Source organism: Hyla sarda, chromosome 1 (assembly GCF_029499605.1).
Source record: "Hyla sarda isolate aHylSar1 chromosome 1, aHylSar1.hap1, whole genome shotgun sequence".
Classification (NCBI taxonomy): Eukaryota; Metazoa; Chordata; class Amphibia; order Anura; family Hylidae; genus Hyla; species Hyla sarda.
This window is the reverse complement of record NC_079189.1, coordinates 172,180,831-172,198,846: the sequence shown is the minus strand read 5'-3', so window position 1 is coordinate 172,198,846 and position 18,016 is coordinate 172,180,831. Positions and strand designations below refer to the sequence as shown.

The window sequence follows — 18,016 nt, the reverse complement described above, 5'->3', positions numbered from 1 at the left end:
ATCTGAAATGAGCGGCCCACTTCCTATATGTATAGGTTTATTTAGCATGACTCAAGTGTGGTCTGCTGCGCATGATGTATGATTTACATGAGACACTGCTGCACCCTCCATTTACAGAGCAATGCTGCTAGTCATCGTTTTATACAGATTTTTACGACAAAGTCAATTCGCTCAAATATTTGGATTTTTTGTTAGGTTTGTACATCACTGAACAATGTATAACTGATTTTTTACATGAACAGCAGTAAAGAAGTAACCTCTGGATCAACATTAATTAAAAAAAACAGCAATACAACAGACTATTAAATAAATGTGATATGTTTCATTCAAAAGAGGTTCTAAAAGATATAGATTAAGGTTAAAATAGCCATGAATCACACAAAGTACAGTTTGGTTTCTGCAAAGTCCCTTTGGGTGAAGATCTGGTAAAATAAGGTGCATTCCCACTATGGCAAGTGACTACATTAGGAAGTCTGTGGGGCCCATATATAAATTTACAGAATACTGACATATACGAGCCACAGATGGCATAAGCGTGATGTGATCCTGGCCTTATAGACAACTCCATATAAATTCTTATGCACCACAAGCCAACCGTCTCAAATGAAGGGTACATTTAGTTAGAGAACTTCTTTTACGACATAGTAAAAATATAGACGCTGCTATGGAAAGGGACAATATTGCTGTGTAAAAGCGCTTATTTAATCACACATCTATTTAAAACACAAGTGACTGGTTTAATCAATATGTAATACAAAAGTTGATTTGTAGTGTTCTTCGTGCACTGACTTCAGTGATGTCACTTTTTAAACTATTAAAGTGTATTTAATACTACAAACCATTACTGTGTGTACTTTGTTTTCTTATGGCGCTTTAATATTTGCACTCATTTGTTTTCTTGCTTAGTTTATGGTTTCACAAATTACTAGTCCTTACTAAAAATATATTGCTACATTTGTTAAAGGGATATTCCAGGAAAAAAACTTATTATATATCTATATCTATATCTCTCTCAACTGGCTCCAGAAAGTTAAACAGATTTGTAAATTACTTCTATAAAAAAATCTTAATCCTTTCAATAATTATCAGCTGCTAAAGTTGAGTTGTTGTTTTCTGTCTGGCAACAGTGCTCTCTGCCGACATCTCCGTCTCGGGAACTGCACAGAATAGAATAGGTTTGCTATGGGGATTTTCTTCTAAACTGGGCGGTTCCCGAGACAGGTGTCATCAGAGAGCACTTAGACAGAAAAGAACAACTCAACTTCAGAAGCTCATAAGTACTGAAAGGATGAAGATTTTTTAATAGAAGTAATTTACAAATCTGTTTAACTTTCTGGAGCCAGTTGATGTATACAAAAAAGTTTTTTCCTGGATAACCGCTTTAAGTATTTAATGTTCAAGGTTTCATATTCTTCTTAGTCATAAATTAATAGCCAACTGGGTGTTACCAGATTTGGGGGGGGGGTCCCTGCATTATATGGCACTTATATGACATTTTGATTGGATAGTCTCAGACAGTGTTGGGTTATCCCCAAGCTGGTAACACCCAATTGGCTATTTTGGACTACATTGCTAGTAAGAATAACAGCATGGAATAGCACAGCACAGAGTTCTATGGGAAGAATTGTTATTTCATTGGTAAGAATGTAGTAAAACAGGTCAGGAGAGGCCACATGTCCTGTGTAATTTTCCTTTATTGATGTCTACTTTGACAAATAAAATGAAAGAAGAAAGAAGCTGCCCAATATACTGTATGTAACCACTTTCTGAAGAAATAAGTATGTGTGTTTGCTTAAAGCTGTTTGGCAGCCTATTATACATCATGCTAATTATGGGATAAGCAGCATCTATGGGTACATGTGGGAAGGGGGCATACTGGGTTGTAAAGCAAAACTGAAAACCCCTTTAAAAACTAATAAGGAGACTTTTAAACATTTCATTCCAACAATGCACAGTACAGGATGATAGTTTCCAATCTTATTGTGACTTCAATTTAGTTTCCAAGACAAAAGTTCTTTTAATTTCCTGCCAAGTATATTCCTCATCAGGAAAAATAGCCAGAGTGAGGGTTGGGGCCCTGCTAAAGGATTATATTCTGCACACATTACACAAATAAAATGCTATTTTCTGCAGAGATGTCTGGTCTGTTCCAGCCTTCATGTATTGTGTTAATGATCTACTAAACTGTATGCAAAAAAGATGGTGTTTATTAGATGCATCTTACAGAGTTTTCTTTTTAAACACACTACATTTTGTTGGTTTTACTTTTTCTTAAAGGGGTACTCCGCCGTTCAGCCAGCACCGGGAGCTCGTGACGTCATAGCCCTGCCCCCTTATGATGTCCCGCTCCACCCCCTCAATGCAAGTCTATGGGAGAGGGGTGACGTCATGAGCTCCCGGTGCTGGCTCTAAGCGTTCGGAACAATTTTTTCCAAACACTGAGTGGCGGAGTACCCCTTAAAGAAAGTTATTTCTCAAAATGGAAAGATCAGCAACTAAAAACATAATCATCATGTCAAGTTTTACTAAACTACTAATTTCTAAAATGCTATCTATAAATATTCAGTTTGTCTAAAATTAAAGAGGCACTGTCACCAACATAAAAAATGTACGGTATATAACAATAAGGCAGAAATATAAACAGCACAGCTAAACGTGTGCCACAGAATCAAGAGGGGGGGATCTGTCAATGACAAACCCCAACATGGTGCCTCCCCCCCCGTCATTGACACGCAGAAGGACGGCAGGAGGACACATGCACTGTGAATGGGACAGGGAAGTGCTCGCAGCTGCGTCAGCAAGCCTATAGAGATAAACAGAGCTGTTGCTTGTTTCTCCCTGTGAGGCCCAGCACATTCTTTGACCTACGTAGGAGGGGGAGGCTGTGGGCAGTTGTGTGGCCCTGTTCACATGTTGCCTTTTTTTGGTTAAAAGAGGCATGTAAAAAAATGTATTCTAGGAACAGCGACCAAAATGCACTAACCATTTTTTTTGTGGTTTTTTTTTTCTCTCATTTCATATACGTGTATGCAGAGGATTACATCGGATTCTGGGGACTACGTCAATGACCGGCTTTTTAAAAATAAATTTTTTTAATAAAATGGTTAACAAGGGTTGTGTGGAGGTGTATTTTTTGTAATACCATTTATTTTTATTTTTTTTTTTAAAGGGGTTCGATTTATATTTTTACTAGACTTGACAAGCTTCTTAGCGAAAACCATCTTAAAGACAGCATCTGTTAATAAGTCAACCGCTATCACTAAAAAATTACCAACGTGTGCCACAGAATCAAGAGGGGGGATCTGTCACTGACAAACCCCAACATGGTGCCTCCCCCCGTCATTGACATGCAGAAGGACGGCAGGAGGACACATGCACTGTGAATGGGACTCTGTCCAGTTATCAGTGGGTACCGGAGTTATAATGGGGGGGGGGGCCCATTATAACCCCGGTACCCACTGACAACTGGACAGAGTCTTTACCAACAGGCCCAGAAAGTCATAAATGTGCATCTGGGCAGTAACAGGCTGCCATTTTTTAGGATGGGGCAGGCAAAAAATAATGTTCCTCGCTCACCCAGGTCAGGTCAGGCTGCTGCGGCTTCTTTGGCATCTGGCTGATTTTAAAAATAAATAAAATGTTTACCCCCCCCAATAATGTTTCCTACATTTTGGAAATCAGACAGATAACAATGGTACCAGGGTAATGACAGGGAGTTAAAAGCCCTGGCTTTTTAATGGAAGCTGGCTTTTTTTTTTTTTTTTTTTTAAACACTAACAAGTTTGTAAAGTCAGCCTCACACAACCCGCGCTAGCCATTTAATAAAAAATGTTTTGGCTTTTTTTTCTTTCTAAAAAGCCGATCACCGACATAGTCTTGGGAATCTGATGTATATAAATATATACATATATAAATGGTTAGTACATTTTGGGCACCCATAAAGTGCATGAAGGTTCTGTCCACATAATACGTTTTAGCATGACTCAACCAATAAAGCATATTAAAAATGCACCATGTGAACAGAGAGTGACTTACCACCCACATTCCTGCTCCACTGGAAATAAAAACAATAACACTAAAATAAAATGTTGTTAATATAGCATATTTTAACATATATTTTAATCATTTATTAAACTTTATTGACAACTTGCAAGCACTGAATGTTCAGTTATACATTAAATGGAGAAAACTACTGGGGCACCAACACTTTACTTTTACAGAAGCTTTTAGGGCATCAATTCTACATCCCTAGGCATATAATAACTGCTGCATTCCTCTGGGAAGATGTTCTACAATATATTGGAGTGTGTCTAAATCATACAGAAGAGCATTTTTGAGGTCCCCTTACAATTTCCATTTTTCTTTATCCCAGAGGGAAGGTTGAGGTCAAGGCTCTGTGAAGGCATTCGCCAAACTCAGACTGCCAAGTATAGAGAAGCGCGATTGGTCACTCCATAGAACATGTTTCCACTGCTCCACCACGTTTTTGCAATATGGCAGCCGGATCCGGCAGGAGAATTTAAAATCCCTGCCCTATTCATTTTCATGCATCGGACAAAGTCAGATAGTGACTCCGGTTGGCTTATTTTTGGACCATATCCGTTTTTTTTATTTCTTTTGCCGGTCTGAAAACTGTGGTCTGCCAAGGTTTTTAGACTGGCAATAAAACTGGTACAGTTCAAAAATGTAAGCGGTAGGGTGCATTCACACCATATTTTTGCAATATGGCAGCTGGATCCAGTGGGGGAATTTAAAAACCGGCCACTGCCTTATTCCCGTCGGATCTGGCTACCGTATTGCAAAAACTTGGTATGAATGCCCCTAATGCTTACATGCCATAAATACTACTTTAGTGCTGATTTTGATGCCAGCTGAGGTCAGCATAGCATTGGGGAGTTTCCTGCAGTATGTGCCTTAGGAATCTGCAACCCCTCTTTGTAACAGTGTGGTCCCCACTTTTAAAAACTACTACTCACAGTTGATCATGGAAGAGCTTGGAGGGAAGACATTTCATGAACTGACTTGTTGCACGGTGGCATCTAGAGATGAGCGAACTTACTTATTACAGGACCTTGCTGGAAAATTTTTTTAAACTCTTTAGTGACCACCTATAGATCTTTTTAGGGCAGCCATGAAGGTTTCTTAAGCATTAAGCATTCCCTTATGCAAAGTCCAGGCTTATCAGGGCAAGTGTCAAGTCGACAACTTCTCTTCCTCCAGTTGCCATTCTTGTGTTTTTTTGTGGCCTCACTTTTTGGGGGTACCTCAGAAGTGAAATGTTGCCCTGGGACTAATCTAGTTGCCAGGCTTGTTGTAAGTGGTGGTAAATAAAATGACCTTAGAATAAAACAGTCACCACTGGGGTCACCGCTTGGGGGGGGGGGGATGATAATTGTCACTAAAGTAAAAGGGAGCTTAGTATAGCTTCAAAGAGCATCCTGGGCACGAGTGTCAGAGGACTGCAGAGGATTTTTTTTTTTTTTTAAACATCAAACCCATGTTTAAATAAGGCCCCAAAATTTTCACATTTCCATCTCATCCACAGGCTGCCACATACCGGATTTGGCTGAGATGGGATTTATTTGTAGGCTGGCAGAATACATATTTGTCTGTGTTATCAGATTCAAGTAGCTACCGACTAAAAAAAACCAACAGAACTCATTCTGAGAACTCATGTACTTGGCCCATTAGGAATAAATACTTGTAGTGATAAGTGATACATGTAGTTCCTATATATAATTAGCATTCTGTGCAGTTTTTTTTTACCTTCTTTTATATATCAATGTATAACTAATGCAATCATTGTCTGTTTTTGGGCTAATAAAGATGTGGATATATTAGTAGAGGTTTGATGTGACATCAGGCCAGATGAAGCAGCAGGTGCTGTGAAATGGCCATCACCTTGATGTTTCCCAGTTTATGTCCGCTTTATGCTGGGTTCAGATGGCCTATTTCTTCAGTTAGGGGCTGTGCACGGCCATTGCGGGTCTTCCTGTGCCTTACCTTCTGTTTAGTGTGGATGTGTTTGTAGGGGGGAAATGGGTACTGCCTTCTGCTTTCCTTCTGTTTGTTCTAAATAAATAATTTCGGTAAAAATCACATGTTTCTTTGCCAGACAAACAAGTTAGATGAACCTCGAAACACATTTTTATTGCAAATCTTTCCTTTTCTTCATCTGATGTACCATTGACTGGTGCCCTGGCGAGTATCCCTTTTCTTACAGCGGTCCTTTAAGCACAGCTTGGACAACTCTTCTGGATTCATTTGTATGCACATTCTCAGCCCTGGGAAATGGGAGGATACTGGCAGGCATCAGCACTTCGGATGAAAATCTTTAATATTTATATGCACAGCGGTGATGTGCTCAGAGCGAAAACACACCCAGGTGAGTGCATAGCACACATCACGATTTGCACCATCACTGGAGAATGGCGCTGATTTGTTGTTCTTTTTATTCTGCATCTGAGCATCACCACGCGCAAACCATACAGTGACATTCAGGTAGGTACATTATACCCCACCCCTCTCCCTCTCTGTACAGTGGTGAAATGTAGCAGACACTGGTTAATGGCACAGAAGGGGTGTTCTAGCTGTGCCATGTCAATTACTGTATGTTCCAAAGCCGGAACATACGGCTATATATAGACACCACTGCAGTGTATAAATGCAGTGGTGCTTAGGGCAAAGTGCATTGTAGGGAAGCAGGCAGCTTTCTTTAAACACAAGTATATAGAAAGCCCTCTTTAGTCGGCTAGCCACAAGATAGCTGTTGGTTGAATATTCAGCTAGCTCTGGCCAATTCCCCCATAAACAGGTATGATGGGCCAAGAATACATGTGCTTTAAATAGAGATGGAAGGCCGCCCTTAGGCTCTAAATCCAATTCCCCTCCCCTTTCCCTCCTGTCTCCCCCCCCCCTCCCTCTAACATTCTTTTTCTCCTACCTTGCCTCTCTCTCCCCCTCTCCCCCTATTCTCTTTCTTCCCTCCTCCCCTATCACCCTATTACTACCATACAAGCCCTCCTAATAAGGAGGTCTTCTTCTTTGGCTCCACAATCAAAGTTCTTTCTAGTTTCTGTTTGTCTGTTTTTGCCTTTCGGCAGTCACAGTTATATCATCATATCTTTACTGCTGTGATCTCCCTTTTCTTTGTAATTGTCCTTGTTCAAAAACCAATAAAAACTTAATTGACAAAAAAATAAATAAATAAATAAATAGAGATGGAACCACAAACCTCTGGTGGTGGCTTATCTCTTGAGAAATAATACATTGGTGAACAAAAGTGTATATTTTTGTCCCTTGTCCCGGGCTCTGCGCACTGAGGACAAGCCGGGCTCTGCGCACTGAGGACAAGCCGGGCTCTGCGCACTGAGGACAAGCAGGGCTCTGCGCACTGAGGACAAGCAGGGCTCTGCGCACTGAGGACAAGCAGGGCTCTGCGCACTGAGGACAAGCAGGGCTCTGCGCACTGAGGACAAGCAGGGCTCTGCGCACTGAGGACAAGCAGGGCTCTGCGCATATACCAGAAAGGAAAAAAAAAATATTTTGATCAAAGTCCCATCTAAACAAAAATGGTACAGATTAAATACTACAGATCCTGGTGCAAATTAGCCCTGTATACAGAGAAACAAAAAAAGTTAGCTTTTTTATTTATTTATTTTATTTTATTTTTTAAGAATTGGGTTTAACCAATTGCACTGCGTAGAAACAAAAACCCCAATTTTATTTTTAGGACATTATGGCTTTTAGAAGGAGAGAAGGAGTAAAAACTGAAATGCAAAACTGTTAATTGGCTGCGGTTGGAAGGAATTAATGTCCAGCCTTTTTATTTTTTCCACAGTTTCCCTTAGAAAACTGCTCCTATAAAAGTGGCCACTAGAGGTCCTCATAAACTGTCCCCCACCTGTTACTATGGTCGGTCAGAATACAGAAAGTGACGGGGAGGCTTTACAAGCCTGTGTGCGCTCCCTGTGTGAAGATCTCCGAACACAGAGAGCTGGCAGTGTGTGAGCTACTGTGATTGGCTGAGAGGAGGCCACACCCCCTCACACCTCCGGAGCTCTCAGCAGCATCGAGCGAGAGAAGGATTCAGTGCACAGCTCCGTCCATATCATAGAGGAGAAGGAGCAGAAGTGTGACAGCATGTTCTGCCTTACAGAACAACATGTACCCCAGCAGTAAGGAGATGGGGAGGGGGTTTGTTACAGTGTGCCAGCTCAGTATTAAGGAAATTACATGAGAAGGACAGCTGACAGCTCAGTGACACAGTGTGAGGGAAGTTTAGTCATGTACAGTGAGGGCAAGAGAGGGACACGCCCCCTGCCTGTGAAAAGATGAAAATTCAGTGTGATCTGGTATAAGCGGATTTTAAAAGAAATACAGAAGCTAGACACATAAGTTATATGTACATGACCAGGATGAGGTACTGAGTAACATAACTTTTTTTTTTTTCTGTGATATAATAGGTAGGCTTTAAGTTAATGAATATACATACCTTATTCCTGTCCTGTACAACCAATACTTTCCCAGAGACTTCGTCCAAAACAGCACCTGGAAAAGATTACCAGTTACATTATGATCTTTTTTTGTACTGTATGGCAATCGACACATCATACAGGCTTGTATTCAGACTCACAGATGGAAATCATTCTTTTTGTCAAGCAATTTAAGAGAGTAAATTCTGTATAAAAGCTTCTATCAGGGTGTATTAAAAACTGCAATATAACTGCAATGTGTGAATACTTCATTCAAAGTATAATGTGACAGTTTTTACTTTTATATACAGCAACATTGAGTGTTCCAAGAATTGTTAGCTATAGATAACCACATCAGCTTTTGTTAGCTTTTCCGTACTTTATGGGGTACTCTCCCGAAAAACCATCTTATCCCCTAACCAAAAGGATAGGGGATAAGATTTCTGATCACAGGAGTCCCGCCGCAGGGGACCCCAGCGATCTCTGGCAAGGCTCCTTAGTCAACCGTGCACGGAGCGAACTCCGCTTCATGCCTGATGACTGGCGACTACAGCCGCCATGCCCCCTCCATTCAATCTATTGGAGGAGGCGTGACGGCTATGTACTAGCCGTCACGCCCTCTCCCATAGGGATGAATGGAGAGGGGTGTGGCGTAACATCACGAACACGGAAGCTCCAAGCTTCAGTGTTCTAAATGACGCCGCTGCCGGCCTGGAGATCATGGGCGGCACCCCCGCAATCAGACATCTTATCCCCTTGGGATAGGAGATAAGATTTTTTGGGGCGGAGTACCCCTTTAAGTCAATATGGAAAAAAAATTGCTAAAACACTGAACCCAGAGCAAGTTGCAGTTCAAGTAAAACTGCAAACAAATTACTATAGACATACTATGTCAGTCTAGGCTAAAGTTTCTGTCATAGGTCAAACATATGACTCAAGTTTTTATTGGATAAAGTAGGAGTGAAAGGTGCGTTCAGACTGAGTAATTCAAGAAGAATTTACTCAAGTAATTCCTCTTGAATTCTCAGCTTAGAAATAATTAACATCTGCTTTGCCATTGACTTCAAATGTATTTTACTCTGCACTGTTCACACTGCGTAAATTCCACCACGGAATTCTGTTCTGCTAGAAGAAAGAACATGTTCATTCTTCTTGCAGAATACGTGAGCAGAAGTCCAATGAAGTCAATGGTAAAAAAAATTCCACTTGAAATCGTACCCGCGTGAAATTTGCACAGAAATTCTGCACCCAAAAAAATTTATAAATAAAAAGGGAAGTTTCAATTGGTGGTTGTAGTCCAGCAAAAAAAAGAAAAAAAAAGTTTCCTCCTATATTCCGCGCGGAATTCCATGTTAATTCCGGGAAAAAAAACAAACAAAAAAACACCTAATTCCATGGCAGACTTTGTACACGAGGACTCCCCTCCTATTAAACAAAACAAGGACAGGAAATTAACTTGTGTGTCCACCACTGTAAGCTATGGACACTACGGAATTGAATCCATTCAGATGCAGCATCCTTCCATGATCTTAAATTGGATTTTGCTGCATTGTGCACACTGTGGAATTTCCCTAACAGAAATATTTCAGCCATGAAAATTCCAACTGTGGGCTCCATCTGAAAAATGTAAGTGTACCTGTCAGATCACCCAAAAAACAAACAAACAAACATAAAAAAATGTTTTATATGTTGCTCAGTATCGCATCGTGATCATGATACATATCATTTTTATGTGTCTATGACCTATATTTCTCTCAGAATTAGCTTTATTTCTGAATTACCTTAATGTTGTCAAAGCAGGGGGGCGGGTCCCTTTCTTCTCCTCAGGTGATAACCACTCCCACTCCTCCCTCCCTCACTCTCCTCAGTCACTGGTCTCCAGAGTGAGCATCTGTAACCCTTTCCTTTCTGGTTTTATGCTATACACATACTGTGTGCTTACAGCTTTTGCAAAACTACAGTTGCAGTTTTGCAACAGCTGGAGGCATATGATTCGTAAAACTCAGATTTACAGCAGTGTTGCTGTAGGCTGTGTTCAGCCTACTGTTGCAAAACTACAACTCCCAGCATACCCACACATCATTTGGCTGTGCAGGCATGCTGGGAATTGTAGTTTTGCAACAGCTGGAGACATATGATTGTAGCCCCACTGTATTAGATACACACATTGGGGTTTATTTACTAAGAGTGGAGTGGAGTTTTGTGGGTTTCGATTTCCGAAAGGTATTTTCACAAGGCATTTACTAAGGTTTCCCTACATTTTGAACTTTTCCCTACGTTTTTCAACACGTTCTGATCTGTCAGGTTTTCCTCACCTCAAATCCACCACATTTTCTGTGGAAACCTTAGTAAATATGTTGGGATTTTTCAAAACTGTCTGGACCATGCCCCTTTTGTCGGGACCACGCCCACTTTTTCCCATGACCATGAACCCTTTTCGTTTTTTTTCTTTTAAAATTGAGGATTTTGTTTTTTATTGGTTGCAAGTTGTGTCGCATGGAATGTGCGACACAGTTTGGCCGCAAAACCCGACAATAAAAAGAGTGGGGATCACGTTAGTAAATAAACCCCATTGACATAATTTATTCATACACATGCACATTACCTAGAAAACACAGATTTACACACATACATATATATCCACAAACATACATATATACATGCAGGGACATTTACTTTTTAAAACAAAAAATCCTCCATTCAGTCCCCAGCTTCTTTCGACATCTGCTCACAGGCAGCAGTGTACTCCCACCCCTCCCCCCTTCTCACACAAGGAGACTGAAGTAAACACAGACAGTGAGGGAGCCCATCACAGCAGCTTTAGATCTGCAGACCTGTCAATCATGAAGTGGGTCCATGACGTAGGTGATGAAGAGTGGACACAGCCAGGCTGGTATGTATCCCAGGAGGCAGTTGTTTGACTGGGTTTTTCGGTATGAAATACTGACATTTTTTTTTATGAAAGCAATTGCAAAACCTATTGGCTTTGCATGCTTTACCACATATCAAAAGTTTTTTATATCTGACAGTGCCCATTTAACATTCTTTTGGCAGGGTTTTACCCGGAACTGCACTGCTGTCAATAGGGATGGTGCATGCGTGCACGGTCATTATGCTGATTAATTTTAACAGTGCCTGCCGCACACAAAATCACTGCCCCGAATTTCTCCAGATGGATATTCTATATTGTGCATGGGACAGACCCAGTGTGATCTAAAAACTTTTGGTATGTCTGGGTGAGAGGTCAAAAGTTTTTATCCCTCATCTGAGCCACCACATTTTTTTTTTTACCAACGTTAGGGCAGATTAATAATTTTTTTTTGTCATATCATCTGATTTCTGGCATAAATTTAGACTTTTTATACTGCATATGTCAATATCCATCATAAACATAGCATTTTGATATTGTTTTTCATTATTTGCTTTGTATGTGTGTATGCAGCAGTGTTCATTTTTTTTTGCCGATGATCCTCTCCAAGTTCTCAAATTTTTTTTTTCCATATGACCTTTGCCTACTACAGTTCTCATAGTCCAGCGATTCTGCTGAATGCTTGAGCCTTGAATACGCTCTGGAAACAAGTGCCAATCTACAAGATCAGTGCTCATTTACATTGAGCGCAGTTTCCCAACCGGGGTGCCTCCAGCTGTTGCTAAATTACAACTCCCAGCATGCCCGGACAGCCAAAGGCTGTCCGGGCATGCTGGGAGTTGTAGTTTTGCAACAGCTGGAGACACCCTGGTTGGGAAACACTGACAGAGCATCGGGCTGTCTAATAGGGTCCTCACAGTCAGGCAACTTAGTATCTGAATCAGACCTAGGTGAAAGCCCCATGTATGAGACATTATGTAGCAAAATGCCATTTTTATTGACATACATCCAGAGGAATCCTCATTTTACAGCTAAATTCATGAGTGCAAACTATGAAGTTCAGTTCAAAGAAATCAAACTAATTCAGAACATGTAGTAACATGTCTGTTATAGTGTTCGCTTGTGTTATTGCCCTCTGCTGGGCAAAAAAATAAAATAATCCAAAATTTGTAATAATTTAAATGAAATCATATTAAGTGTATGTTCACACAAAAACTAAAATATGCACTTTCAATCCATGCCATTTCTTGCATACAAAATCATATCCATGCGTCTCCCAGTGACATCAATAGAAAACAGCTTTGACTGTCACTTATCCGCATGAACTGCTGTAGATTCCCCCGCCAAATAAATCCACAACAAAACTGGTGTTAAAAGCGCGCAGATTTCCGATACAGGTGATGTGCAGAGTTTTAGCCTGAATTTTCAGGCGCTTCACTTTACTGTGTGAAAAAAGCCCTTAGAGTTTGTGTTAAATCACATTAAAAACAGATTTGTTGTGAATTAAAAACTGTGGCAAAAAAGTAGGATTAGTCTTCCAAGTAAGGGTGATTTCGCATCACCATTTTGCTATACAGTTCCCACATACGGTTTTGTAAAGGAAAACCGTATACAACCGTATGAAAAACTGTACACGTAGACCTCCCATGCAAAAACGTATGCAACAAGATGCATCCGGTTGTGTACGACATTCCACAAACTTCGGGCGCCGGCATAAATATTCCGGCGCTAGGACCGCACAGGAATGCTCTGTCTCAGACAGCTATGCATTCCGTGTGGAGTCCGCAGAAAGAATAAACATGTTCATTCTTCTGCAGAAGTGGAAAACAAAATTTCCGTGCCGAATTCCCATGCGGAATCCGGCACCGAAATTACGATGTGTGAATATGGCCTAATACTGCTGTCTAGAACAGTAAGTTAAGGAGGTCTTCTAGAGCTTGCAGTTGGCTTACTTCCCTAGAAGTAGTTACAGCTACTAGAAAGCTAGTCTTTTTAGTAAGAGCCCATTCACACTTGTATTTTCTGATGAGACCCCAGACTCCAAAGAATAAACATGTTTATCAGTTTGGCAGAATAGACTCACAAATGTATTGCTGTCTATAAAGACGGCATATTTCCAAGTGATCCTAGTGTCGGCGCCTGCTACAGATGTAATCTCTGTGCGGAGATTATGTAGTGTTAATAAACCGTAACTCATCAGGTTAGAATCAGAAGAAAGGTTCAAATGGTGTCTTGATAATCCCATCCAAAACTAAATTTAAATCCCAATTAGACACAGGGTTCCTAACCTTAGGGTTAAGTCTGGAAGCTTTAAAAAGGAAACCGACAGCCAGTTCACCAGCACTAAACCCAATACACAGGGTTATAGTGGGGGTGAACTTTATTAAAATGGGATATAAAACTTACCCGGATCCGCAATGGAGGGTGGGATCCGGCATAGCCAGAATTCCAGTCTCCATCCCTCTTCTCAGATCTGCCCACCCACAGAGCGTTCACATGGGCGAAGGGTCCTCCATGAATATTTATGAGGTGGATGATCATACTGGAGTAGAGGGGAAGGAGACAGGGATGCTGGGTATTCCACGTCCCGCCTCCATTGAGCAAAGTCTGCACATTCTTAACATATTAGCAATGCCGGCTAATAACAGGTCTTCTTCCGGAACTGGACAACCAATTCGGTTAAGTTATATCTCATTTTAATTAAATTCACCCGCACTATTGCCCAGTGTATTGGGTTAGTATGGGTGAACCTGCTGTCAGAGATTTGCCCTAATAAACCTCTAGATCCACCTACAAGAGGCCAATCCATTTTTTGAATCTCTGGTCTGATTAAATTAAGTGAAGAGACAATTTTCTTCCATACTTTAAAGTATATGGCAAGCGTTACTGGTTTACAACTCATTCTTAGAGAATAGAGTGTGCTCTTCAGATGGGTGGTGATGAGGTGTTTCTCAGATAGGGAGATGAGATGTTTCTCTTCTCAGGACAGGTACTGGAGGGAGCATTGTCTCCTGCCTCCTTGATGAAGGAGTGCTGCTCATCACATTGTCTGATAGGGAAATGCCTACATATCCTGAGAGACTTCTTTAGAGGGTCTCCGAAATAGCCCTTAATTTTCTGAAGCTTGATGACTGGTTCTTTATCCACTGATGCCAGGTTCCTTGAAATGGCTGACCTTGAACCTGATCCCCCAGCCTATTTGACTCACATCGGTGAAGATAGTACTCTTCGGTTGTTGGTGCACCAACAATATTATTCTGGGGAGGGTAAGACAAAAGTTATAGATTAAGTCCTTGTCCAAAGTCACATCAAGAAATTCAGAAATGTTCCCTCCACTGATGGGATGTCATTGTTTACCTTGGGATCTTTTGGACAGAGTAAAGGAGGTTTTTACTTTTTCTGTCCTTGGAATAGCTCCCCCTACCAGCATTACCCTTCCTTCTGTAAGGCTCCTGTCCTCTTGTGGAACAGAAAGACTCCTTTTTCCTGAATATTTTACATTCAGGCAACGTCTTCTTTCTGTTGTACTTATCTCCAAGATCTTATCTAAAGCAGGTGTGAACATAAAGCTACCTTCAAATAAAAATTTCACATAGTTTAGTTTTCTTGGTAGTATCAATGACCACATACAGTGCATAGTGAAAGTATTCGGCCCCCTTGAACTTTGACCTTTTGCCACATTTCAGGCTTCAAAACATAAAGATATAAAACTGTAATTTTTTTTGTGAAGAAACAACAACAAGTGGGACACAATCATGAAGTGGAACGAAATTTATTGGATATTTCAAACTTTTTTAACAAATGAAAAACTGAAAAATTGGGCGTGCAAAATTATTCAGCCCCCTTAAGTTAATACTTTGTAGCACCACCTTTTGCTGCGATTACAGCTGTAAGTCACTTGGGGTATGTCTCTATCAGCTTTGCACATCGAGAGACTGAAATTTTTGCCCATTCCAGAACAGCTGGAGCTCAGTGAGGTTGGATGGAGAGAGTTTGTGAACAGCAGTTTTCAGTTCTTTCCACAGATTCTCGATTGGATTCAGGTCTGGACTTTGACTTGGCCATTCTAACACCTGGATATGTTTATTTGTGAACCATTCCATTGTAGATTTTGCTTTGTGTTTTGGATCATTGTCTTGTTGGAAGACAAATCTCTATCCCAGTCTCAGGTCTTTTGCAGACTCCATCAGGGTTTCTTCCAGAATGGTCCTGTATTTGGCTCCATCCATCTTCCCATCAATTTTAACCATCTTCCCTGTCCCTGCTGAAGAAAAGCAGGCCCAAACCATGATGTTGCCACCACCATGTTTGACAGTGGGGATGGTGTGTTCAGGGTGATGAGCTGTGTTGCTTTTACGCCAAACATAACGTTTTGCATTCTTGCCAAAAAGTTCGATGTTGGTCTCATCTGATCAGAGCACCTTCTTCCACATGTTTGGTGTCTCCCAGGTGGCTTGAGGCAAACTTTAAACAACACTTTTTATGGATATCTTTAAGAAATGGCTTTCTTCTTGCCACTCTTCCATAAAGGCCAGATTTGTGCAGTATACAACTGATTGTTGTCCTATGGACAGTCTCCCACCTCAGCTGTAGATCTCTGCAGTTCATCCAGAGTGATCATGGGTCTCTTGGCTGCATCTCTTATCAGTCTTCTCCTTGTATGAGCGGAAAGTTTAGAGGGACGGCCAGGTCTTCGTAGATTTGCATTGGTCTGATACTCCTTCCATTTCAATATTATCGCTTGCACAGTGCTCCTTGGGAAATCTTTTTGTATCCAAATCCAGCTTTAAACTTCTCTACAACAGTATCTCGGACCTGTCTGGTGTGTTCCTTGTTCTACATGATGCTCTCTGCGCTTTAAACGGACCTCTGAGACCATCACAATGCAGGTGCATTTATACGGAGACTTGATTACACACAGGTGGATTCTATTTATCATCATTAGTCATTTAGGTCAACATTGGATCATTCAGAGATCCTCACTGAACTTCTGGAGAGAGTTTGCTGCACTGAAAGTAAAGGGGCTGAATAATTTTGCACGCCCAATTTTTCAGTTTTTTTATTTGTTAAAAAAGTTTGAAATATCCAATAAATGTTGTTCCACTTCATGATTGTGTCCCACTTGTTGTTGATTTTTCACAAAAAATTACAGTTTTATCTCTTTATGTTTGAAGCCTGAAATGTGGCAAAAGGTCGAAAAGTTCAAGGGGGCCGAATACTTTCATTATGCACTGTATTTAGCCATAATGCTCTTCTGACTAAATTGATAAGAGGTACACTCTTGGGGAAGACTGACTCCGCGGAGGAGTCAGACAGAAATCATGTGGCCATTCTAAGAATAGCAAAAGAAGCAATAATTTGTTCTCTGACAGTTCTTCCTCTTAGATTTTCTTCCAACTGGTAAATTGATCTATACAAGGCTCTAGCAACATATGTGGCAGCTATACAGGAACTAAGAAGGGCAGCTATGGTATCCCAAGTTCTAAACAGATCATCTGCTTTTCTGTCCATTAGGTTTATAGAGTTGTTCCTTTAGATATTTTAGAAACTGGAGAATCAATTGTAGGCACTTCTTTTCTAATTTATCATCATCTTCAATAAAAGCAAACCTAAAATTCAGAGGGTATGGGAAGCTTCTCCTTCAGATCCTTCGCATAGAGTCCTCATGTAACATAGGGCGTGAAAACCGAAAGCGAGACGCTCCTCACTAGAGTGTGTAATGCACGTGTACCAAATGCGTGCCAACATGCAAAGAGCAACCCGAATGAGCCCAGAGATGTGCATCTTCAAGAGCCCCACCCAACACAGCACCAGTGTATTGCAAGGAAAAAAAAGTATAAAGCATTAAATAGCATAAAGGAGGGAGGAATTAGGAGTGCTGTCATGGAGGCTTACTAGAAATTGAAATATCGGTAAGAGCTATTTTTTACCAGTCATCTGTCATAACACCACAGGAGAACATCAAACAACCAACTACAAAGCGGGACCACAGCTTGAACTTACTTTCTTATTTTGTGAAAGTATGACCATGCAGCACCTCTGCACAATGGACAAATCCAAGAGTTCCCTTCATAGGAGATAGGCAAGTCGCGTAACTTCCCAGCTTTGACTGCTTTTGGCTTTCCTGACCACCTCCCACTGCAAACAGGCCAGAGGAGCTGGAAGGAGCGAGCTGGGACAACCCTTTAAGGACTATTCTGTCAAGTGCTGAAGATGCCAGAGCTGCGGTTCTGCCTAACAGCTGATTGGCGGTGGTGCTGGAGGTAATTGCCAATCTTGAGGATAGAACATAGATGTAGAATACCCAGAAAACCCCTTTAACTAACCTGCAACTCCGACTTGGTGCGTCGCATATCCAGGCAGCTTGCTGGGACCATCGAAAAGCCAGAGGGTCAGTGTGGATGTGTCATTTTCAGCATGATGAAATGTAAACCCTTCTGTGGCAGCATAGGTGATCAAACCACTTAGCATGATGGGAATGTGCATCCAAACTGCAATCCTGCCTTCTTCTCTCCATCTTTTAATGGCACCTATGTTGAAAAACATGAAGTTGGATTATTTCTGTTATTGCAGAACATTCAAATGGGCACTGTTATGTGCAAAAACTTTTTATACAATGTTTATTAGCATTATATGTATACTTCCAATATACATTGATTGAAAAATGTGCATA

The 18,016-nt window shown here is 40.9% G+C and overlaps 1 protein-coding gene across 12 annotated transcripts in view; it reads right to left on the bottom strand.

Moving 5' to 3' along the window:
• Positions 1-18,016, bottom strand: part of NUDT6 (nudix hydrolase 6) — a 62,427-nt gene that overhangs the window by 37,208 nt on the left and 7,203 nt on the right. For all 12 annotated transcript variants that reach the window (XR_008890900.1, XR_008890899.1, XR_008890901.1 and 9 more), the window contains exons 2-3: positions 17,670-17,873; positions 8,495-8,550 (exon numbers count right to left, since the gene is read on the bottom strand). Coding sequence is in view for 9 of the 12 variants with exons in the window: in XM_056563911.1 (XP_056419886.1) it covers positions 8,495-8,550; positions 17,670-17,873 (260 nt within the window). In the remaining 3 variants the exon portion in view is untranslated. The remainder of the gene's footprint in view (positions 1-8,494; positions 8,551-17,669; positions 17,874-18,016) is intronic.